This window comes from Ochotona curzoniae, unplaced genomic scaffold (assembly GCF_017591425.1).
Source record: "Ochotona curzoniae isolate NIBS_2020 unplaced genomic scaffold, NIBS_Ocur_1.0 contig_4064, whole genome shotgun sequence".
NCBI classification, from domain to species: domain Eukaryota; kingdom Metazoa; phylum Chordata; class Mammalia; order Lagomorpha; family Ochotonidae; genus Ochotona; species Ochotona curzoniae.
The window spans coordinates 335,399-360,992 of record NW_024466107.1 but is presented as its reverse complement, the minus strand read 5'-3'; the positions used below and the strand labels follow the sequence as shown (position 1 = coordinate 360,992).

Genomic DNA, 25,594 nt, shown 5'->3' with positions numbered 1-25,594 from the left:
CTTAGATCATCAGGCTATCGTGCTGTTAGTAATAGGGGAAGCAGTGTCGGGAAGAGCAAAAAGCACCCCTGGCTAAGGTACCAGCTGGTCTCGTGGCTTCTTGTGCAGTGGCTGTGGGGGGCCAGGGTCCCAGCAGCCAGGGCTCCGAGGTGGTGCCTTCCTCCTCTGTCTTGGCTGCTGTTTGAGCTTGATTGAGTCTGTGGAACTTCAGCTGAATGCTACCCCACCATCTGCACACCTCCGTTCTCCCGTCTGCTCTCCTCCACCTGCACACCTCCATTCTCTCCTGTCTGCTGTACTCTGACAGACTCGAGGCAATACGGCACTTGGCAGTGGCCCTCACCCATACTGACAGCTGAAAACAAACGAGCTGCCTTTATGCTGGCCCAGCTCACTGGCAAGTACATTTGCTTCAGGACTGTCAGGACTAATAGCTGTTTCATTAACCCGTTCTTTGTCTGTTCCTAGACCGCCTAATCATGTCACAGGGTTAGGACCGAAGAGACAAAACGAGAAGGGGCACCCGGCCTTTAGGAAAGGGTGTGAGGTGTTGGCATGCGGTTTATGAACTGAAAGCACAATTTTCCTTTGTAGAACGTTAAGGCTCAGATTCAATCTTAGAATATTTTTTAAAATGCCTTTTTCACAATCATGTACTAGGAAACCAATTTGATACTGATTAAATAATACATTTATAATCTATAACTTTGCACTTATAGCTTCTTTTTGTAAATAAAACTATAATTTATTGTCTATTTTATCCCTTTTGCTGTAACATGCAAGGAAAGACCAGGGTTTCTTTTTTTAAAAAAAAATTTATTTAGAAAGTATAAACAAATTGTACCACTTTGATTTTCTTCCAATACAAGATCCTGAGGCAAAGCTGAGGCCTTTTGTGATGGCTGAACTTCTCTAGAAAGGTGGTTTGTACCTGTGAACTATGCATGATCAGTGAAGATCCCCTGTAGAGCAGAGGCCGGGTCACGCTGCTGTTACCTGCTGCCATGGGCCATGACCTTGACGAAGGGCAGGTCAGTACCTCCAGGGAGCTAAGTCCTACCATTTCCTTCTGCACGCTGGGAGCGGGGAGCGAAGGAGGGTAACCGTTTACTGAGGACATCTGCAGCTATGTGCACCTACAGCCGACTGGAAGAGCCCTGCCCACTTCAGTCTTTGGTCTTGAGTTCAAGGGAATGCTGAGCTCCTGCAAGGGATGCCAGGACAGCTGGGAGGGACGGGGAGACGACTGGAAGTGGTTTCTAAGTTGGGGCTTGCCTGGAAACCAGGCCTAGGGAATGAGGAGAGCAGCCCCGGCGGTAAACACAAGCCGACTCCTGGGGAACTGGTCTGGTCAAGCCGCACGGAACTCCAGCAGCCACGCTTCCTGCTCAAGACATCAGCCCTCAAGGGTTACGTGGGCTGGAGCTTCGTGGCGACACTGCTAACTGACCTGACAGGCAGCAGTGAGCGTGCACAGAGAACTCCAGCAGTGTTGGTACTCAGACACGCGTCAGAAGTCCCGCTGCCTTCCCCGGGCTCGCCTTTCACGGTAAGACAAACATTAAGCAGCAGGTCCCGTGGTGGCTTGTCCGTCTGCTCTGAGCTGCACACCAACCACGTGGTTAGTGAGCTGGTGTTGACCTTCACCTCAGAGGACCTGTCACAGGCCACCTTTCCAGGACTTGAGCCATTCCCACACCCTGCTCTGCTGGATGCCTTCCATGAACTCAGGAACCAGAATGGTCCAGTAATTTGATTTTTAGTCTCACAGGAATATTGTTTAATTCCTTCCAGAGAAGGTGAGTGTGGCTGTGCTGCCACCGAGGACCCTGGAGTTTGCACAGTTACCATTTACACATTGCTTAGAGAAACTGCATCAGATGCAGAGTGTGCGTGCTTAGAGGACACACACGCCAATGAGAAGCACCAGTTCAGTGCGCTCAGCTTGCCCCAGAGCCCCTTGGAAGTGCCGCTGCTCCTGCCCTCGGTCAGGGAGCCGGGTGGCCTCCCAGCGCACCTCTAAAGCTCGTCTTTGGCCTGGCGCAGGACGAAGCGGTGCAGGGCCTCCAGGTCCCTCCCGCCGCTGTGCTCACTGACTTTCTTCCCTCCACGGAAAAGCAACAGTGTGGGATAGCCTCGCACCTGCAGTGAAGGAAGAAAGGGTAGAGAAACAGAACATGTCTGAAAACCAGTGCGTCCAGTCGCCCTCACACACACGCACACACTGCTCCTGCAGGGTAGCAGTTGGGAAGCCCTGGGCCCCATCTGTTGAGTGGCATCCACAGTACAAAGCAAAACAAGACCAGAGAGCTTTGAAAGCAAAGCCTTGGCACGGTCAGTTGGCTGTGCTGAATTCAAGGTCAGTGTGGAAGGGACAGTTTTCCCACAAAGCTGAGCCTCTCCATCTTTACTGTGCGTGGGGCTTGGGCTGAGGGAAGAGCGAGAATGCGGAGTCCAGTCCTGCAGGGCAGGGCCAGGAGCCTGGCTATCTGCATTTGCACCCGGAGGCCCATGGCAGCTGCAGTAAGTCTCACAGTACATCCCCAGTCAGCTGCAGTGTGCTTCCTCTACCGAGGTCAGGCCATGACGGGCACCTGCTCATAAGTAAGCTATGTGTGCATCAGACAAGCGAGACCATGAACTTCAGTGGCTCGACGAGGCTGAGGGAGCCTTGTTTTCTGCTGAGAATGGGGCATTTAACATCACTCACAGACCACATACAGTTACCAACTTCTTAAGAATTCAGCTTGCTTCTGAATTTCACACCCTGCCTGCTGTCCGCTTGTGCGCTCCATGATATAGCCCACATCACCAAACCCCGGCAGCCACTGGCTCGCTGGCAATACCCTCTCCCCGGGGTCCTTCTGCTCAAGTGTTTTCACCAGCCACTCTAATTGAACATGGTGCCCCCAAGGCAGCTATGCCACGCCCTAGGCTCAATACTAAGTGGCTTGTCTTTAGCTGGCAAGGCCTGGGAGCATGGCTGGCCCAGGGGGTGCGGGAAGCGGGGGACCCACTGGCCAGTGCCTACCCACCGAGTATTTGCTGCAGATCTCCCGCTCAGCCGTGCAGTCCACTTTGGCGATCTTGACCTCTGCCAAACCTGGAAATTCCTTCCTAGAGAGCTCCTCCCAGGTGGGAGCCAGGTTCTTACAGTGGCCACACCTAGGAAGAGGAGAGTGACAGCTATGCTGATGTCATGGGGACAAGGGGTGCACCCACCTGTCACTGGCCCCTGCTGGATTCACATCCCTATCCATCCGAGCCCCACTGTGAGGTAAGGCCTCCCAACAAGCTCAGAGTCTCCCCCATGCTCCCCGACCTGGTGGCCTCGTTCTGCTCACACCTCCTCTGCTGGCCTCCTTCTGGACCCTTGCCTATAAGGTGGACAGCTCCTTTATGTTTGATCTATATTTGTGCAGCTTTAGAGCTTTTAAAACTAGAAAACTGGAATTGCAAACAGGGCTGGCATTACGATGTAGTGTGTAAGGCCACTACCTGTGATGCCACATCCCTGTGGGTACCAGTTTGATTCCCACCTGCTCCACTTCCAATCCAGTTCCCTACCTGGAAAAAACTGCAAACATGAGCTCAGGTGTTTGGGCCCCTGCACCCATGTGAGATACCCAGAAGAAGGTCCTGGTGTTGGCTATCTGAGGGATGAACCAGTGGATCAAGTGGGTCACTGATAAGATCACTCCCTATCCCTCTCCCTGAGTTTCAAATAAAAGATAAAATGTTAAGACTGCAAACTGTGCAGCTCATTCTAGCCACGCACCAATGAAGGTTTTGCATAATCCACTATTTCAGCTTCTCCTGGATTCCTGGAGTGAAGATAACCAAAGGACGAAGGTGATGTGCAGTTCATGCTTACAAAATGAGTGTTATCCGTCCAAGTGCCCTGCTTGTCCAGACTGTTTTATTTGCAAATGTAGGGCACTGTCCCCATTTTGCGACTGAGCATTAAGAAGAGATAGACATTCACAGTGGGACCTGCTGTCTTCCACACATTAGCCAGACTGTTTCAGACTTGTGCAGTCCATCCTTTGTTCCTGCCCGCCAGGAGCCCATGGCAGCAAGGTGCAGGGGACTGGCCAACGTAGGCTATGGCTCCAACAGGAGGCTGAGCTCCGCTGGACTGCTTAGCACAACCCCACAAGCAAAGCTAAGACATGGTGTTCATGGTTGCTCTTCCCAATAAAAATTGTGGTTTAGAAACGCAGGACCATTGCACTTGAGCACTGCACAGCCATTTTGTGCTCTCCAAGGTAGCAGGAGGTTTAAAAATAGCCATCTTCCCTGTAAGTGACTGGGAATCCCCCTGAACCATAACTGATCTGAATCTCAGCGCTCCTGCGTGTCCCACGTGCAGGATGAGCCAAAACGTGCGTGTGCTGATGCTGCACCAGCAGCCACTTACCACGGGGCGTAAAACTTGACGAAGGTGATTCCTTCTGCAACAGCCTCGTCGAAATTCTTCTGGGTGAGTGCCAGCACGGCGCCCTTGGAGGGGAGGAGAGAGCCACAGTTACCAGTCTGTCACTGAGGGCAGGGCAAAGCTGGGCTTTGGGACAGCACACACACACTGGTCACTTCTGAAATGCTGGTTTCTATACACGCTCCCAAGCCACATGCAAATACACACAACTTACATTGCACAGGCCAAGGAGGCCAGCACAGGCTCTGGAGGTCCTGAGCCCAGCAGTGGCCACAAAGAAATGGCAGGGTGATGCAAGATGGACACTGTCTTAGCCAAAATGCGAGCGGCTGCATGCTCTCCGAGAACGCACGGCTCTGTCCCAGCAGCATTCACCAGGACCCACTGACCCCTCACTGTTCTGCCCATGCTTATCTCATGTCTCCCAGCTCAGCTTTCTGTAATCACAGGCAACGCTCTGTGTCTTGACTCAGAGCAGGCCCTCATATCGGTGTTCAACGGAAATGGGAAAGCTGCTTCCCTGAGCTCTGGCTGGACCATTCTAGGAGAGGGGCTGACAATGGCCTTGGGGCTGGCGGTGTGGTATAGTGCAATAAGCCACTGCCCATTACACAAGTATCCTATATAGGCACCAGCTCAAATCTCATCCTTCCATGCTAATGTGCCTGGGACAGGCAGAGGCAGGTGGCCTGAGTGCCTGGGCCCCTGCCACCCACCTGGGAGACCGGGATGGAGTTCTAGGCTCCTGGCTTGTGCCTGATGGCTGCAGCGGTGAAAAGCAGATGGAAGATTCTCTGCCTCTCTAACCCTTCCTTTCAAATAAAGGAAATAGATCTTTAAAAAGATTCTTCTGACAGTTTTCTATGTGTACCTCTCTTGCTTGCGATGAAGAACACGAGGACCCAGCACAGGGCTGCTCCACTGGCACCTGCCCCCCAGAAACTCATGCATGGGGGGGTTCTGAGGCCATGTGGGGCCACTGGGGAACACGACACACTTATGTCCAGAAATACCCACCCCATGTTGGAAACCTTGATATAAATAGGAATGGCTGTGTGAAACAGCCGTGCCATATAATTACACTCAATTTAGGACGACCTTTATAACCAGCATGACACACACCCCTCTCTAGCCTGTATGCTCATTGTGCTGACAACATTGCGGGCTTACTCCCTAAACCAAGACTGCAGCTTTGCACATACACCACAGCCAGCCCTGACCTATGAGTGTCCGGCTAAGGAATGGGCTGCAGGCAGGCCCCGCTGTCCTTGTCCCAGCAGGGCGGCACCCCACTTCACACAGCTCGGAACCTGCAGGGCGGCACCCCACTTCACACAGCTCGGAGCCTGCAAGGCAGCACCCCACTTCACACAGCTCAGGACCCTCCAGGGCGGCACCCCACTTCACACAGCTTGGAACCTGCAGGGCGGCACCCCACTTCACACAGCTGAGACCCTCCAAGGCGGCACCCCACTTCACACAGCTTGGACCTGCAGGGCTTCTCATTCACACAGTGCATGCAACCTCAGCTATGCGCTCACATCCTCCACCACTCCCTCCAGCTCCTTGGGCCTCTGCCCTGAGCACACCAGAGGACTCCTCTGCCATAAGACTGTGTTAAAGTGCAGTGAGGACAGTGCGGTATGGAGAGGGACAGAAATGGGGTCCTGAGGCCAGGAGCTCAGAGCCACAGCGAATCCCAAGGACTGTTGAGTCAGGAAGAAGGCTCAAGACTGTGACAACAAACGTCACCTCACACCTGTCCCAGGACCGTTCTGCTGACCACCCAGAGTGTGTAGGAACAGGGAGCAAGGAAAGATGTCCTCATTGGAAAGGCAGCCACAGGGGCTGGTATTCTATATGGGCACAGGTTCAAGTCCCAGATGCTCCACTCCCCAACCAGCTCCCTGCCAGTGTGCCTGGGAAAGCAGCAGAGGACACTCAAGTGTGGGCTCCTGCAACCACAGGGGAGGCCCAGAGGAAGCTCCTGGCTCCTCACATCAGACAGGCCCAACTCTAGGCATGGTGGCCATTTGCAAAGTGAACCAGTAGATGAAAGACTATTAACTGTTTTTCAAGTAAATCTTTCCAAAAAAAAAAAGAAAGAGAGGAAGGGAAGGAGTGGGGGAGGGAGGGAGGGAGGAAGGAAGGAAAAGCCCAGCACAGCTGATGATAAGAGCTCCTTCTGCCCCAGGGGTTACAGGAGTTAAGGGCCACGGCCAGTCTCCTGGCCGGCAGCAGGTGCCTACCGTATCAGCTGCAGGCTGGGCGGCCAGCCCAGGGGCCTCAGTGGGCTTGCTGGATTCCGGTGCAGCAGCCTCTGGTCTCTGCAGCTGCGATGCCACATAGCTCTTCAGTGACTCCAAATCCCGCTTGCCCTTGTACTGATCGACCTGTGGAGACATGATGCTGCTGCTGGGCGGCCCGGGCCTGTTCCTGTCTATCGGGGAAGGGCGCCTCGGTATGGTGAGAGAATGTGGCAGGTCTGCCAGGAGCTGTCCTGGAGGACTGCCGACTGACTGACCATGGGCCGAGGGCTGAAGGCAGGGAGGCGGACAAGGATCCGGTCAACGTTCCAAACCAGATAGCACTGTAACTTACACCACTTGGCATCTCAGCCCACGGCATGAAGGAAGGGGCTGCAGCCAGCGCCACGTACCTTCTTCCCATCCCGGAACCAGAGCAGGGTCGGGTAGCCGCGGACCTGGTTTCCTGAGCAGAGTTCGTGGTGCTGTGTGCAGTCCACCTGGAAGCAGGAGCGAACCCTGAGTCTGTAGTTTGGGGAGACTTTCCCTAAAAGCTGGCCCTAAGCACTGAGGACTAAAGTACAGGGTGATGACGACACGAACCGGTAGGAAGCAACATTTCTAATGTGAGCAGGTTAGGGCTGAAGCCAAGTAAGCCAGGGCGGACACTCAGGGCGATGGGGCTGGGGAGGAGATCTGATACGGCTGTGGGTGAGTGGGGTACACCTTGGCTTACAACCCCAACTCAGAAACCTACCGTTAGGGAGGTGTTCAGCACATCTGAACTTTCCGCTAATGGCTCCCAAGGGAGGAGGCAAGAGGGGGTGGCTCAGGGCAGAGGCCTGGCCAGGCCGGTCACGGTAGGCTTCCGGGATGGGAGGCAGTGGGAGAAATCCCTGTCTCTAGGGGCCACCACTTGGTGCGGTGCTTAGCATTCCACTGAGAAGCTCACGTCCCCACCCCAGTGCCTGGACCAGAGTCTGCTTCTACTTCCCAAGGAGCACTCTGGGAGCAGCCGATGGCTCAAGTGCTTGGATCCCGGGCATCCGGATGGGAGACCTGGCCTGACCTCCATGTTCCTGGTCTGGCCCAGCCCCTGCTACTGTGGACATCTGGGCAGAGCACCGCTGAAATGGGAGACCTCTGTCTTGGTTGGTCTCAGTCTCTCTTCCTCTGTCCCTCAAATAAATAAAATGTTTTTTATAAAAAAAAAAAAAAGGACCGGCTCATATTTTTATAATGAAAGGCGAGAAGGGGAGCAAGAACTCAATAAATAAGAAAAGTGAAACTAAAGATGTGAACATTACAATCTGTGACACTAATTTGCACACTTTCATAGCCCAAAGTCCCCGTTTCACTTACATCTCAGGGGAAACTGCCCAACATTTCCGTGACATATTTTCTTCAAAGTCACTTATCCCTTTTGGAATTCCTACCAGCATTACAGTCAGTGAGGCAGGACTAAGCTGTCACTGGATTAGCAAAGTAAGTTTTTCAAACCAACTACAGTTGGAGAGCAGTTAACTGTTCAGCTGAAGTAAGGAAGCCTCAGCCTGGGGCGTGGGAGGGGAAGAGGCCTGCAGGGATAGTCGGGCTTGCCTCTGCTCACGGGCTCCGCTGGGAGACCTCCAAGAATATAAACTACAGAATTTCCCACCAATGTTCAAAACACGAAGTAAGGACCTAAGGAGACAATGTCAGATGATTATTGTGCAATCATTTCCATCTAATGAGAACCTGTGACTCCGACAAGCCACGGTGGCCATTCCCCTTAACCAGCACTAGCAATCCTGAGTCCAATTCACGCAGCGCCTGCTCCATGGCCGGACGGCTGGGCTGTCTCAGGTTGCAAACTGGGCGAACGCAGAGGCATGGCAAAACCTAGTCCACTGCCGTCCAGTCCACTCCAGGATCGGACTTCTGACTACTGCTATGCAGTCAAGGAAGTTCATCTGACCAACTGCCAATCCTAGACACGCAGCTTCGCTAATGCAGTTACTGTACAGAGTAGCGGTAAAAGCCAGAGAATGGATGAAACTGCCTGGCAATTCAGTCACTTACATCCCATAACAGAGTGCTTGGGTTCAAGCCCTAGCTTCGGCTCCTCATTCTTGGTTTCTGCCAATGCAGACCTCAGGAGGTGGAAGTGTTGGCTCCAGTAGCTGGGGAACCTACCAGCCACCTGGAGGAGGCCAGGCTTGCGCTCTGGGCTCCCAGCTATGGCCGGGCCCAGTCCTGGTTGCTGCCAACAATTTGGGGGCGTGAAACAATGAGTGGGAGTTCTCTGGCCGCCTCCAGCAGAAGACAGGATAGTATTTAACAACCCTGAGCTGTTCTAGAGACAATTACAGATTTCCTAAAAAACCCCATTACGCTTAAGCTGTCAGACCTCACTTCTGGCTCTAAGGTGTAAAGTGAGAGACACGGAAAAGCATCCCAAGCCATGGCACGCCCTGAGCCCACTGTGCGGGAGCCGCATCTGCGTGCCTGTGTACAACCCCGCAGCCTGGGTCTGAGATCAAAGCAGAGGCCCTCTAAGTTCATCAATGAACACTTTCCAAGCCCCAGCCCGTATCTATGCGGTACAGACTCTGGGGCTGCCAATTCGGGATTGGCCAGCTCTTCAAAATGAGCACAGAGACCAAGGCTGTAATTTATCTCTGGGCTGTGGAAAAACCAGCAAATCTCAAAATCAGGCTGCCATCTGTGAAGGTACGATGAATGACCAAGTGCCACGCTCCGTGGAATTCATAAACCAAGCTTCTGTGATCTTGCATTCACAATGAAGAATGGGCCACTCTGTTAATGAGTGCAGCCCAGAGCCGCTAAGCTCCAGTTACGCGAGGGCTTTCACTTACCTTGCCAATCTTGACAGTTTCAGAGTGCTCAAGGCCCAGGGCCAGCTGCTCCCAAGTTGGGGCTAGCGCTTTGCAGTGACCACACCACGGCGCGAAGAACTTGATAAAGTGGTCACCTTGTGTGCACAGCGAAGGCAGGGCGGGAAAGGAGAGAAAAGGGAACAGGGTTTACATCGTCTCTTGCTGCAGATCTAAGAATTGAGCCTTTGCCCTCCCACTGCTTAGCAAATCTCAGTCTGGTACTGATAAAGTGACTCCCCTAGAAACGTCTCCGCCCGTCCTCAGGGGGCTCACGCCGCTCAAAGCCAAACCTGGCCACCTCTGAAGGAGCAGAGGGAGACAAAGCTAGCGAATGGACAGGCTGGGTAGTGGCTGCAGACAGCCAGGCAGGCCGTACCACCTGGGGCCTTGGAAAATACCAGGTTGAGATGATGTCCCCACACCCAAGCAGCACGCCACACCGAGGGGATGCCACCAGCCAAGTGCAGACCGCAGGGCCCTCTACGTGTCTATGCCCTTGGCAACGGCGGGACAAGGAAGGAAGAAGGAACAACCAAAGGGCCTCCTGAGAGCGACACTGGAGCGCCTCGGCTTATAGTGGAACCACATCCCTACTTTAAGTCAAAAATATCCAGAATGTATTTGATACCAGAAAAACACACTGTGAAGTTGAAAAAAAAATAGTTGAATCAGGAACCTCCCGTATAGGAACAAGACCAAACTCAACCTCAGAGCTGAGGAGTACACACTTGAGTGATGAAATTATACCCAAAAAGTAGTGCTTTCTGCAAAAGACAAGAAGAGGGAGGGAGGGAGGGAGGGAGGGAGGGAGGGAGGGAGGGAGGACTGAGAGCTGGATGGAGCAGCTCCAGCAGCCGGCAGACTCATGTCTTGAAAAGCACAGTAGTGACAGGGTGACTGCCTTGGGACAGTTCATTGAGCCCTACATTTGTGTTTCTGTGCCTGCATTTAGTTTTACCGTAAAATAGAAGGTTGGGAAGAGAGCTGGGGCTAGCATTGGGGTGCTATGACCTTGTGCCCCACTGAGTGCTGGCTGGAGTCTTGGCTGCTCCAACTTCTGATCCAGCTCCATGCTGATGCACCCAGGTGCTCAGGCCCCAACACCCATACCGCTGAGTGACTGACCACGGGCCGAGGGCTGAAGGCAGGAAGGCAGGAAGGACCTGGTCAACCTTCCACCGCTCTGGATGGCTCATCCCTGGACATTGCAGTCACTTAGGGAGTGAACCAGTAGATAGAAGATCTGTTTCTCTTTCAACTTTTTTTTTTTCTCTTATTCAAGAAAAAAAACCTATCATACCCTCAGCTAGATAGAAAAAATGAAACCCTGCCAACAGCACTCCCAGGACCTTGCAGATTTTGTCCTGAGGCTGTTTTACTTCGATGTCAGGCAGAGGGCAGGCTGTGATGAGGCTGTGGTCAAGGCAGGAGCCGAGCATAAGGTACCGTTGTGCACCTGGCCTGTGCCCACTCAGGCTCATGGCCGCAGCAGGACGTGTGTGAGATCACAACAGCCACCCTGCAAGGTCCAGAGAGCACCCTGCTAAGCCGGGCCTGCAAGGAAGAGATGGGGGTCCCTGGGAGCAAGCCAGGGAGGGTCTCCCCCCAGCAGCAGCGGCTTGCTTAGGGAGACCAAGATGGGGAGGGAGCCTACGTCAGTCTCCAGCCGAAACAGGTCTCCCGGATGGCAGAACGTAGAGAGGTTCTAATTTATGAAGAAAAGCACAGCTTTTCCCAACAATAGGGAAGGCTGAGGGGTTGGCCATGACCCATTTGCAATGGTATGTGTGGTGAGGGAGCAGTCCCCGGGGCTGGGGGGGGACAGCCCTTTCCACGACTTGCCCACAGGTAAAGGGGTAAAGAGGTCCATGTAGCCCTCACTGCAGAGGCTACGACATGGAACAGTGTGCCAGCCAATGCCAAGATGTGACTTGGGAAGGTGTGTCACATGTAAGGAAGATCCCATGGGGTTTGGGGTAACTGGGGTCCCACTAAGCTCCGTGTGAGTGCACAGGGGCAGCGTGAGTTTCACACCAGAGAGGAGGGGGAATGTCAATCATTCGGGTCCTTGCGCACCGGCCTGCTCGCCACAGCGGAGCTCTGGATTCCAACCCATGAAGGTTTTTTCCTTTTGCTTTGCTTAGACCTGGGGTGGTTGAAAGCGCCCAGGATAAGGTAGAGAGACCACATCCAAGAGGGGAGGCTGAGGGGTCCCACAGGACAGAGCTGCCAACACTGGGTGGCAAGAAGGAAAAATGTGGTTGGCAGCACCCTCCCAGCAGGTACCCGCCCTTACCTTGTGCGACATGCTGCTCGAAGTTGTTCGCCGCCAGTTCATACAGCCCCTGCTTGAGCTCGGGAGCCTGGGCCGGTTCCACCTGTGGCGCTGGCGTCTGATGGGAAGAAGCAACGCAACTGTCACGGGGGTGTCAGGAAAACCAGGCTCGGTGTGGGGCCTCCCAAGGGTGCTGCCACTCAGGGGAAGCTGGGACAGAAAGCTTCAGCAGCCAGCTCCCCGCCAGCCCCCGTCCCCATTCAAGACCCAACCAAACACAAAGCTAACAGATCCAAGGGCAGTCCCCCCACTGCCCCAAAGCCTGCCTCTTCTGGAAAGCTGAACGGAGATGGCACAACACACAGAGCGTGGGAGTGCCCAGCAGCTTGCTAAGGAGACAAAAGCCAGCAACATGGGCACAGCTGAGAGTCAGAGAACCTCAGGAGCACAGTTGGTGGGGAAACCTGCGAGAGGAGGAGCTGAGCTGTGCCAAGCCGGACCCGAGAGCGAGGCAGGAGGCTGCTGGGAGAACGAGAGACAAGGAGAGGCCCTGGGTTGGCCATGGGCTGTGCCTTCAGGAAATCACAACCCACACACTGAGCGGGACAGACACACAGCCAAGTGGGCAAGCGACTGCAGTTTTTTTTTCTTTTTTTAAAAATGTATTTACTTATTTGAAAGTAAGAATCAGAAAGAGAAGAGAGAAAAAGAGATTTTCACTTGCTGGTTCACTGCCCAAGTGGTCCCCGATGGCTAAGGCTGAGAGCCCCAAATCAGGAGCTTCTTCCAAGTCTGCCATGCGGGCGCAGGAGCCTAAACACTTGGGCCGTCCTCCACTGCCTTCCCAGAACATTAGCTGGATTGCAAGCAGAGTGGCCAGGACTGGAACCAGCACCTGTCTAGAATGTTGGCATTACAGGTGGCAGCTCTGTCCACTATACCACTGCTCCAGCCCTGCTGAGTGACCCAGGCCAGGAGCAGACGCCAGTGGGCGTGGCGACCAGGGCACCACAGCATCACACATTCCTCAATCTGTGTTTCAGGTCAGGAGCAGACCACACTGCGCACAGTAACCAGGACCCCCACCAGCCACACAGGAGAGCTGGACGAAGCTCCTGGCTCCTGGCTTCAGACTGGCGCAGCCATGGCTACTGCAACCATCTTGGGAGTAAACTAGCAAATGGAAAATTAATCTGTCTCTCCTTTTGAGCTTTGACTTCACACATTTCTCAGTCTGTGCTTCGGCCCAGGCACAGCTGCAGCTTGCAACCAAAGAAGCCTCAAGCAAAGCAAGGGCGCTGGGTCACCGCCCGCTGCACATGCAGGGTGCACACTGCTCCACTGTTTATCTGGAGGGTCAGATTCTTCTTTAAAATATGCAGGTTCAAACATCTGAGGCTTGGGGAGTGTGCAGCTCAAACCAGGCAAAGCTGTGCTCCTGGAGCACGGAGCTTTCCTCTGCTGCTAGCCTGTCCAAACACTCACCCAAAACAACTGCAAAACCACAGGTCAGTGAGTCCAAAGCAGCCATGGTAAGACAGCCCGTGTCATCCCTTGTTGGCTGTTCAAACCATTTTCAGCGGCACCAGGAGAGGTTCATCATTGGCACTGACAGGGGCACTGTGCTTCCTGTGCCACTCAGCAGCCACCAAGGCAGACCCTAAAGATAACAGTACTCCCCAAGGTCATGGAGAAATGGAACTAACTACGTTTATGGTGGTGTTGTGGCACAGAAGCTTAAGCCGCCACGTGGAGTGATGGTATCCCATACTGGAGCAGTAGCTGCTCCACTTCTGATGCAGTTTCCTGCTGATGCACCTGAAATGCAGCCGTCGATGGCCCATGGATTTGGGCTCTGGCCACCCAGGAGGGAGACCCAGATGCAGATCTTGGCTGCCGGTATCGGCTGGCCCAGCCCCAACTGGCATGACCAACGAACGGAACATTCTTTCTGATATTCTTTCAAATAAATAATTATTATTCAGGTGCAAAATCTTTCTACATCCATGCAGTTTTTTCATACTATATATTTTCCATGAACTTTTTGTGGAAACCTTAATGCAGGAATATTGGACTTTTTTTTCCACTAAAACAAAGCATTATTGCTACCTCTCAGGGTCTGCACTAGCAGGAAGTGGAACAAGGTATTGGGATGGGGAGCGTGGACATCCTAACTCACTCCCTAAACTTACTAACTCATTTTATCTCCCCGGAGCCTTCTCAAGTAGTCTTGTACTACGCTCTGTCCCAGCAAAGCCACACTCTCACCCAGCTGGTGACAGTGTAAGCCAACATGTCTTTAGAAAGTAATCAAGAACCACAACAATGCTGCTGTTTGGCCTTGCAACTTTATGTGCTGCAATATCATCATGGGTTGGCATCGTGGGATAGCAGGCTTCCTGCTGGGAACCTGGGAAAAACAGTGGATTGTGGTCCAGGTGTTTGGGCTCCTATCAGCCACACAGGTGATGCGGATGAAGCTCCTGGCTCCTGGCCCAGCCATGGCTACTGCAACCATCCTGGGCGTAAACCAGCAAGTGGGAAATTAATCTCTTTCTACCTCTCCTTTTGAACTCTCAGAAATAAATATATATTTTTAAATTCTTCTGTACTCCCAAGTTTTCACTTAAAAATCCAAATTCAAGTTGCAAAGAACTCTTGGTTTATTGACAGAATGAGCATCTTTAACCTGAAATGTTCCAAAATGCAAACTTGTTCTGAGCACTGGTGGGATGACAACTGGAAAATGTGACACCGGATGTCCCATGGCCACGGGCAGAAAGCAACTCGCATGTGCACTAAAAATACTGTGTGGAATCACCCTTTGGGCTATGTGCCCCAGGTGTACACAAAACCTAAACAAATTCTGTCTACAAGTGGCTCCCATGTTCAAGATCTCACATATGTCCTCGCAAATATTCCCAATCAGAAAAGCTGTCTGAGGGGCCAGCACGGTGCCTCAATTAGCCAATCCTTCACCTGCAAGCTCAGGCATCCCATTTGGAGAAGCTCATGTCCCGGCTGCTCCAATTCCCAACCAGCTCCCTGCTTGTGGTCTCAGAAAGAAGTCGAGGATGGCCCACAGCCTTGGGACCTTCACCCATATGGGAGACCCTGAGGAGACCTCCTGGCTCCAGGCTTTGGATTTGTCTAGTTCTGACAACTGTAGCCATTTAGGGAGTGAGCCAGAGGAGATCTCTTTGCCTCTCCTCTCTGTAAAAATGTGCCTTTCCAATTTAAAAAAAATAAACAACCGTCCAAGATCTGAAACATGTCTGGCCCATTTTGGATGAGGGGAACCATCTGTCCCCCACCTGTGTGTTTTTGTGCATTTGCCATTTTGGCCATAAAGAGACGTGTCCAGTTTCCAGAAGTCTACCCTCAGACAGAATCTTCCTGCCACCTGGATACTGACAAAGCTGGCTCCTCAGGTGACAAGTGTCAGAATAAAGTGTCCTTTGAGGCTATTTCTGCTTCTCCAGTTTCTTCCTGATTGATACTGTTCTCCTGCAAGAGTACTTTCATAATGAAAAGAGCGCCAAGTTTAAACTCGCATGAAAGTTGCACCTGTTCACCCAGCTTTCTTCTCACGACACAAATGCAAATTTCTTCTTTAAGAGGTCTGTGGCTTTCCCTGCTACCTAAAATTAGTTGAGACTCTGGTTAATGTTTATTCAAGCCATGTACCCAAGTCCGTCTCCTCCCAGCTCAAGAGGGTTTCTACGTGAGTAATAGTAGCAGCTGTTTCTGATTCCCACAGACAACAGAGTGTGGACCGAGCTGCACGGGAGCTGCAGCGTCACGCGGGCACCTCGGATGATGGCACAGGCCTCAAAGGCTGCCGGGTCCCCACAGGCTCACAGGCCAGCAGATGCGACAGAGAAGTCTCAGTTTAATGACTGTGAAATTGCATTCACACACGGCAGCAGTCACTCGTGTCATCGCCACGTGCAGCAGGAAGTGCTGCCACCTGTTCGCGTCCTACACATGCAGCAAGCCTAAGCCAGCCTCGCGGCCCTCCTCTGCTCACAAAGCGACACGTCATCAGGGGTGTATGGTCACAATTTCAACCAAACGCACACTCCCAGCAGCAACTCCAGAAGCAGTGGAGAGAACTACAGCCCAAGAGGTCAGGGGGACAAGGGTGGTGGATCCCTGGTAACTGGAAGCTTCTCTCTGCTGTGCACACTGGAGTGTTTGCACAACTGTTCTTAAAATTTTCACTTTATTGGTATCCCACATGTTTCAAGTTCCAGCTACCTGTTAATATACCACAGGGAAGACATGGATGGAGTTCCAGGCTCCAGGCTTCGACCAGGACCAGTCTGGCTACATGGCTATTTGGGCAGTGGGCCAGCAGACAGAAGTCTGTATCCCTATTTCTGCCTTTCAAATAAACCAGTGAATATTTAAAAAATAAAATGTAAAAATTAACTTTACTGGCATCCTGTAACAGAAGCCTGGCTCAAATCTTAGTTGCTTTCTTTTAAGGAGTTATTCATTTTTACTTGAAGACAGGTTTTACAGAGAGGAAAGACAAAGAAATCTTTCTACTGGTTCACTTCCCAAATGGCTGCAACAGCAGGAGCTGAACTGATGTGATGCCAAGAGCCAGGAGCTTCTTCCGTGTCTCTCACATGGGTGCAGAGCCCCAAGCACTTGAGTCACCTGCCACTGCTTTCCAAGTCTTAAGCAGGAAACTGCATTGGAAGAGGAGCAGCTGGCCCTGAAAGCAAAGGGTTAGCCTGCTGTACTACTAAGCCGACCCCAATTGCTCTGCTTCTGATACGGCTCTGCTGATGCACCTGGACCAGCAGTGGAAGACAGCTCAAGTCTTTGGCCCCTGCATCCACGTAGGAGACCTGGGTGGAGTTCCAGGCCCCTGGCTTCAGTCTGGCCTTGCCCCACTGTTAAGGCCTGGGAGGCAACCAGCAACTGGAAGACCTCTCTCAATCTGTCTGTCTCTCCATGTCACTCTGCCTTTCAAATCATCTTATTGACAATCAACTTTCCCTTCCAGCATCACAGAGTTCTAGAAAAGGATGGTTTTCAGGTCCACTGGCCTCTGCCCTGCTCCACGCACTCACCGCAGGCTCATCCCTCAGCGTCTGCAGCATCCAGTTCTCCAGGGCTTGGAAGTCCCGAGGGCCCTGGTACTTCACAGCTTCTTGGCCAGGTTTGAAAAACTTAAGGCTGGAAGAGAGTGACAAAAGATGAGAGCGTGTGAATCTTTCACGCAGTGCTCACTGCTGGGAGCTGAGACCATGGTCTCAGCAGGCACAAACTCTAAGGGAGCGGCCGGAGAAGCCCAGTAGGGTTGCAGCCAATGTCAGCTGCCACCCTCCAATAAAACCCGAATGCAATAAAAGTGTCCTCATGTGATGTTTTCATGTCATTCTCAACTTCCAGGAGCTTCTGACGTCATCCAAGGAACTACAAGTGAGGTAGAAGCCTTGCAGCCTCCTGCTGTAGATTTACCACTAGCTGCAGGTGTTCAGTGCCCACCTCCAGAATCCTGGGCATTTTTCTGCAAGTTCTCCCCATGACCGGTGAAGTGACCCAGGACTTGGGGTCCCTGCCACCCATGTGAAGTCCTGGAGTGAGTTCCCGGCTCCTGGCTAGGCCCGGCTCAGCCTCATGTTGCACATATTTGTTCAGTGAACCAATGCACAGAAGATCTCCCTTTGTCTCAGTGTTTCCAATAAGTAAAATAAATTAAAATAATAACAATAAAAAGGCAGCACTGGTGGTTGTGGTCAATCATTATTTTAAAGAAACTCAGGAGGCGCAAACGTTTGGGACAGAGGCTCGGGTACGGCTTGGGATGCCACACGCCTCACTAGCAAGCCTAGATTCAAGTTCCAGCTCCACCATGTGACGCAGGCACCTGCTCACATGCCCCAGGGAGGTGGTAGGTGATGCCTGCAGAGCTTGGCTTAGTGTGGCCCAGCTCTGGCTGTTGCAGCAAATGGAAAATTTGTCTGCCTTTCAAATGCAATGAAAATAAGTAAAATGTTTTAAATCCAGTAAGATCTGTCTAGCCTGTAATTTTTCTGCTTTGGTATGTACTAAGCAAAACAAAAAAGTTGGAAAAAAAGTGTCTGTCCTGAAACCAGCACTGTGAGCTCGTAACCAGATGCCACCTGCAATGCCAGCACCTCCAGATGCACACCGGATCGAATCCCGGCTACTCCACTTCCAATCCGGCTCCCTGCCAATGGCCTGGGAAAACAGTGGAGGATGGCCCAGGTGCTTGGGTCCCTGCACCCAAATGAAGCTTCAGGCTTTGGCCTCACAATGCTGGCTGGTATAGCTATGGGGGGAGGAAACCAGCAGGTAGAAGATTTCTCTCTCTCTCCCTGACTCTGTAACTCTTTCCAAAAAAATGTAAATAAATCTTTGAAACAAACAAGCTTCTCCTTATTACTGGATTGAAAATCTTCCCAACTTGTCCCATTCAGACATTTCAGACAAGGATGGAGCTGGAGTTTGCATCACAGACCTTCCCAATGGAAGAGACACTCAATTCAGCTCTTGCTGTGGATGGAGACTGGGCCCGGGGACCCAGGTCCCAACCACAGCTTGACTCTCCTGCCATCAATAAACCTTTCCTGAAATTTCTGCTTCAAGGAGACTGCACGGGAGTCCCCACCTGGCCAGAGGCTTCACCATTAAACCATGAAATTCTGCTACAAAGGGGATTTCACAAGCACTGTGGAAAATTACGCATGACATGAAAAAAAAAAGGATTTGAGAGGCAAAGAGGGAGCTCCCACCTGCTGGCTTTCTGCGCAAAGGCCACAGCAGCCCCTGGGCCAGCTCGGGATGCTCTAGCAGAAGTGAAAGCTCACACCAGCAAACGCGCAAGCCAGCTCCAACCGGACTGCTAGTGACTCGGCACGCTTGGCCCCCGGCATTGTATGCTTAGATACCTCTGCCAGCCGGGGGGTCACGGGTAACCCTCCCAGGCCACGTCCACTCTAGCATGAGCTCATTTTCACTCTTTGTGACACCATCACACTAGAGCTCATGTCCCCTGGGAGGACTAAACCTCCCCCGTGTATCGAGACACAGGGTCTGACATGAACCTTTCCCAGCGAGCGACCAGCGTCTGGGGAGGAAGTGATGCCACAGCCAGAGGGTGCTTGCCACCAGGTTCAGGTGGAGCCCTTCACTTCCCTATTGGAAACTGCACAGCCCACGCTCTTCTTGGCCCTGTCAGGATCCTGTGGGTTGTGGCTGACACAGACGGCCATTTAAGAGTGGACAAACACCAGTGCCAACCAGTCTACATTGTCTACGCCTCCTGGAGTCACAGGTTCCCAGCAGCAAAGCAGCGCCCTCGCTGCCTCACCCCCTCCTCCCCACCGCCCACCTACTTTGCTGGGAGCTCACTTCAAAGACCTGCTATGCAGCATGAGGCTCAAATAAGGGTGCACAGATGAACAAGCAGCCATCAAAGCCTGCGGGTTTGGGGCCCCTTACCAGGAATGTCAAACCTTTCCTGACCTTTGCTGGGTATGCTGCGTTGGTGCTGACACAGTTACAGCATGACTGCAATGTGGGACAGCACCTACCCTACCCGACTCTCACACAGGCTAAAGGATTCAGCCAGAACCACAGGGGACTTCACTGGCAGCACCTGGACCTGACCATGGCTGGGACATTCAGTCCAGAGATTCCCCCACCTTCATGCACTGTCTCAGATTTTTTTTAAGGATTTACTTATTTTTATTGGAAAGTCAGATATATAGAGAGGAAGATCTTCCATCCAAAGATTCACTCCCCAAGTGGCCATAATGGCCAGAGTTGAGCCAGTCAAAGCCAGGAGTCCAGAGCCTCTTCTGGGTGTTTCTCGCTGGTGCAGGATCCCAAGGCTTTGGGCCATCCTTGACTGTTCTCCCAGGCCACAAGAAAAGAGCTAGATGGGGTCCCCATCCAGCGGGGCTGCTGGGATTAGAACCAGCGCCCATATGGGATCCTGGCAAGGTGAGGACTTTAGCCACTAGGGTATTGCACAGAGCCCACCTCACAGGTTTTAACATGAGTCCTGACTGTAGAGTTAATTGATGGTTCGCTCTATTATTCAAGTAATGAACTATAAGACTTCAATTCAGCTCTCTGCTTCCCATCCAGCTCCCTGCTAATGCACATAGAAAAGCAGCAAAAGATGGCCCAAGTGTTTAGGGCCCTAAAGCCACGTGGGAGACAGGGAAGAGGTTTCTGGGTCCTGGCCATTTGGGGAGGGAACACCAGAGGATGGAAACTCTGCTTCTGTCTCCCCAAATCCCCACCAGCTGTGACTCTGGAAGGAAGGGGAGAGGAGGGGAAGACATGGGTAAGGAAGGGAGAAGAGGGGATGGGAGGGAAAGAAAGAAGAGGGGAGGAGTGAAAGGCAAGGGGAGGGACAGAGGGGAAAGGAGAGGAAGGGAGGGGAAGGAAGGGAAGGGAAGCAAATGAGAAAGAAAGAAAAAAGAACTGCTTTTCCCTTCCACATGTCCACTGGCCCCGGCAGGCTTGCTGTCCCCCCAGGATGAAGCCTCCCCCGACTGTGCCGGTTCCTGAAGTGACTGCTCCACCCTAGCAGGGCCCGGCAGTGAGCTCACATCTATCCATGGGAGCACAGGCGCTACCTGCTGAGTTAAGCAACTTAACAGGGAATGTAGAGAAAAAGATGCCCTCAGCCCTGGGGCTGCGCCTCAAGAGCCTCCCCTGGCCTCTTCACCGACCCCTCTTTGGTTGAACAGGCCAGTGTTGGCTTTCGCTTCACTATCCACGAACAGGTGGGGCCAGGCATGAGAACTGTGACTGGTTCGTTCCAGGTCTGCCCTTCGCCTGGCATGCACGGACCAACCGGACACGGCAGACTCTGTGCACACCGTGGAAGGAGGACGGGGCAAGAGACCCCGTGACTGTCCTACAAGTGGTCTCCATCTCCAACAACAAGTCCACACTTCCTCCAAGGGGAATACAAAAGGCCTCTAAAACAGACGTGACATAAAACCGAGCTCAGCCTCTCTGCAACACTAACAGCAGAACTACACAGCAAGTTGGGACTTCCTCAGGCCAAAGGTGAGTCGCCAGCAGAGGGGGAAAGCCAGGAGCAGCCCCCCTCCTCACTCACGTGGGGTAGCCACGCACGCCCTGGGCTGAGCACACTTCTGAGTCGGCTGTGCAGTCCACTTTGGCCACAAACACCTTGGCATCTTCCATGCTGTTGTACTTGTCTCCCAGCTCATTCCAAGTTGGCTGCAGTCGCTGGCAGTGCCCGCACCTGTAACAGGGTGAGAGGAACAAGTGTCAGATGCCAGGGTATCTGAGCACCACGCCAGGACTTACCATTGGACCCTGGCTCTAGGCCTTTTCTTCACACCACTCCCCACCTAAGCCCTACAGAGAACTGACACCAGATGGAAACCGAGCCAGGCACTGTTCTGGCCTCCCCCTGACCTGGCCCCTGCTGGTCGCTCCCCTAGGCCCACCCCAGCACATGCCCCGCTCCCCGTGCTGTCTCCCGAGCATTCCCCACACACCCTGGATTTTCCCCGAGACTCTGCCATACTGACATTAAACTCCATTGGATAAATCCCTAGCTTGCTTGTCGCTTTCTCCAACAGGACTGCCCTGATTCCCACCTGTTAAATCTCACTCTCTTCCTCTCCTCTCTGGAGAGTTCCTCACTCCCCCTTTCCAGCAGCAGCTTGGCACTTCTTATTGTAACTGCTGCTTTGCTGTCAGGCCTTGACCATACAAGCAGACACCCATGAGCACAAGGCAACGTCAGAAGTCCATCAATTCTGCATTTTCTCTAAGAAGTTGCAAAAAAAGGTTCAATGGCTACCCAAACACCCAGGTTGGTTATAATTAAACACCTGTTGAGTGTGTTGTGCAAACATAGTTACCTACAGAGTCTGAAGTCACCTATTGGTTACAATGTTAATTACTTGAGATTACCACCTCCTGCCACGTCATCCTTCTCCGCCCTTCCCCTTTGCCTTCCCCTAGAGCTGCCTGAATCAGCCAGTAGATCCTCTAGTTCCGTGCTAGCTGACCCCAGGGCCACACTGGCCTTCCCTATGCGACAACACTGTAAACTTTACCCCAGGCCTCAAGTGCAATCACACAGCAATATGGCACATGGGTTCTTCTGCATTTATCCCAAAGCACACATTCATGTCTACCCCTGCACTGCCTCTTGGAGCGATCTTTCAAAAGACTAAAATGCTTGTTTGTCAATACTCAAGGCATATAACTGTCAGTTCTTCCCCAGAGCAATGTCCCACACTGCATCCCTCTGCCCTTGTCTGTGGGAGAGTCCAATACAGTAACTCCCTCTTTTTAGGAGATAATGGCAAAGGAAAGGCCAGTGTTGCATTTAAGGCCAAGGAAGCAAGGGTTCTCACGTTCACCACTGTGCTCCCAGAGCCTGGCCAATTCTTAGCAAAATGAATGCCAAACAGCACAGTCAGGTTGCATATGTGGCTTAATGTCTGTAGATTCGAAAAACCGAGTTTTGCAAGAAGGCAGGGGGTGAGGGGACAACTGCCCAGTTCCACAGAAGCCCCAAGCATACACACAACGGGGCATGTGGCTTGCCTGCTGCTCAGCTGACCTCGAGTCCAGCATGCCCCTCACCACGGGCCATGTGACGCTGCTGCCTGTACACACGGCCTGGACGGTGGGTACCTCTGACAACGAACCAAAGCAGCCAGGACCCATCCTACTGCTGGAGGAAAACCTGGCGAGGGGACTTCCAGGGTGACCGTAGCGGCACTTGCCCCAAAGGTCTTGCAGGAACAAACTGGTCAGAAATGCTCATTGTGGAGTTTGAGAGCTCATCTGTACCCTTGCTAGAACTGCTGAGATGCGCTGAAGGAGGGTAACAAATCCATTCACTGAGCACTGAATCCAAACAGACCCCCTGAACTGCCACTGAGCTGGGCACACCTCCCCCCACCTGCTGCCTGTGATGGGTCTGCAGGTGCTGGCTGGGGCCAGCAGCACTCAGCAGTTAGGCCTATGGACCAAGAGGCAGGGCTAAGACATCTGCTGATAACCTTGACCTCCCTGCAACCAGGTTCAGTGTGGTTCAAACACTGCCCATCAAGAAACTGACCTGATACAGGCCTCACACCAACAGCAGCAGGACAGCCCCATGCCTGCCAAGTTCAGGACAAAAATCTGCAGATCGATGTTTTTGCAACACAGTGTCCCTGTCCCCAAATCACACGGAGGTTTCACCCTTTCACAGCAGCCAAAGCTACAGAGATGTGTGGACAGCTCACATGGATTCCAGCTGAGCTCCAAACTGTTCCTAACAAGCCTACTTTTAAAACTCCAGCATGGAGGACACACATCTGTTTAAACACACCTAGTAGATTGCAGACTACTAAAGAAGCAAATAAAAACCTAGTTACTCGGGTCTGGTGCTGTGGCAAGACGGCTCAAGTGGCCTTGAGAGAAGCACCTGGCAAAGCCGAAGACGGCCCAGCTGGCCCAGGTGCGTTGACTCCTGCACTCACATGAGATCCAGATGGAGCTCCTGGCTCCAGCCTGGCCAGCCCTGGCCATTGTATCCATTTGTGGAATAAAACTATAGATCAAAGGTCTCTGTCTCGCCCTCTAAGTCTGCCTTTCAAATAACAAATAAGTAGATCCTTTTTTATTATTTATTTGAAGGGCATGTTTTACAGAAAAGGAGAGACAGAGAGAGCGGTCTTCCATCAGCTGGTTCCTTCCCCAGGTGGCGGCAACGGCTGGAGCTGAGCTTAAGACAGGAGCTTCCTCTGGGTCTCCTAATGGCCAAGGAGCTGAGCCATTCTCAGCCGCTCTCCCAGAACATGAGCAAGGAGCTGGACTGGAAGTGAAGCGACCCGGACTCAAAGCAGTGCCAAAACGGGAGGTTGGTGCCACAGGCAGAGGATGAGCCTGCTTAACCACTGCCCATAACACAGGCATCCCATAGAGGCGCCGGTTGGTATACCAGCTGCTCCACTTTGCAACCGGCTTGTTTGTGGCCTGAGAAGAACTGAGGTCAGCCTAAGTGTCTGGGTTCCTGCCTCCATCTGAGGGATGACCCAGCAGATGGAAGGTATCTTTCCTTCCCTCTCTATGTAACTCTTCCAAATAAGTATTTCTTTTCTTAAGTCATACTAAAAATCACAACACTTTTCCTGAGACCAGCCACCCAAACACCCAGACCATCTGTGGGCTACACACAAGGAAATAAAACTTCTTTACCACCAAATGCCCAGACGTGCCAGACTCACAGCCCAGGGCTAGCACAGACCCCCAGTTAAACTCCACTCAGGGCATCACAGGGCCTCGCTGCATCTCCACAGCAACTTCAGAAAAAGCAAAACCTACAGATGCCAACCATCCTGGCTCCCCAAAGGACCACCGCACAGTTACTCTGAATACTTGTGTTCACTGCATCTGTGGACTGTTTTATGCTAACAACACTTCCTGTGCCACTGGTGCCAGCAAAACGACAAGTAGTGAGTTCCCCAGACTGGGGGACACAATCTCGACACATTGTTAACAAATGCTGACTGAGGGCAGAAGCCCCTAACCTCCACCTGACTCCTCCAAAGCAACCAAAGGGCTCCACAGCCACAACCTCTCAGCAGCACTTCAAAAGGCAAGGTTGTTTCCCAACAGACCAGCTGTCTTCACGTACTTTTTCTCCCTGCCTCCATCTCCTTCAGTGAACCTCCGGGAAATGTGCAAAACGGAAGAGCGTTCCCAGCACCCGCTCTTCCTCCCCAGTCCTGCCTGGTGTCCTGAAACCGCAGCTCTCTGTCCGGCTCCCACACAGGAGAACGTTCTCGCCTTGGGGCCCGCGGCTCCAGCAGGACGGCGGCCCTCTCTAAGTCACTTCCCCGGCTAGCGTGGCAAGGCCCACGCTGCACCCCGGGCAGGACAGGCGCCTCCTCACCCCTCCCACTTCCCCAGGAAGGTGGCGACGGTGGGCTCGGGCTTAGGAGACCCCATTCTCCTGTGGGCTGTCTGCTGGACTCCTCTGCAGCCCAGCCCGTTCCACCCCACAAAGCACACTTCACGTAACCCCTCGAGGATGCACAGCCAACTCCCGTGGCCGGTGGAAGGTCCCTCCCCGGCGAGGGCACGTGGGCCCCAGACACGGCCGGCTCTGAAGTTTGAGTCGCCCAGCCGGCCGGGTGACAGCACTAACGGGCCACGACACTCCTGGCCGGGCCCGAAGCAGAGGGGCGAAGGGCAGCTGCAGAGACGGAGCACGGCCGGTGGACGCCCTTTCCCGGTTTCCGCTCCCGCACCGCCCCGGCCGCCCAGCGCCACGTCAGCGGCCAGCGCCGGCCCTCGGAGCCCACGCCCCCCGGCCCGCAGCGCCCATGCGCCCGGGCCCCCGCGGCACCCCTCGGCCCTGAGCCCGCAGCGCCCACGCGCCCCCGGCCCGGGACACGGGGTGTCCCCGCGCGCCCTCCCCGACCCCGCTGGCCCGGGCCGCCGGGGGCGCGCAGGGCGCCAGGCGGGGGCCCGGCCGCGTGGCTCGTTACCAGGGCGCGAAGAACATGACGAAGTGCGCGGCGCTCTGGATCCCGTGCGTGAACATGTCGGCCGTGTACAGGTGCTTGGAGTGAGGGTCCTCCCGGTGCTCGCCGTCGGCCGCCGCCTCCTGCGCCCGGGCGCCCCAGCGGCCGCCATGGTCCAGCAGCAGCAGCAGCAGCAGCGCGGCGGGGGCCGCGGGCGGGAGGAGGCGTCCTGAGCGCGCGGGCAT

General features: G+C 53.4%; 1 protein-coding gene across 1 annotated transcript; it reads right to left on the bottom strand.

The window, feature by feature from the left end:
- Positions 1 to 939: 939 nt before the first annotated feature.
- TXNDC5 (thioredoxin domain containing 5) lies at positions 940 to 25,594 on the bottom strand. Its single transcript, XM_040984010.1, has 10 exons — positions 25,374 to 25,594; positions 20,963 to 21,112; positions 16,926 to 17,031; positions 11,860 to 11,956; positions 9,543 to 9,658; positions 7,098 to 7,184; positions 6,688 to 6,831; positions 4,421 to 4,503; positions 3,036 to 3,165; positions 940 to 2,142 (listed from the first exon to the last, which is right to left on the bottom strand). Exons 1-10 carry the CDS (start codon positions 25,592 to 25,594, stop codon positions 2,020 to 2,022), a joined length of 1,257 nt encoding a protein of 418 aa, XP_040839944.1. The 3' UTR covers positions 940 to 2,019.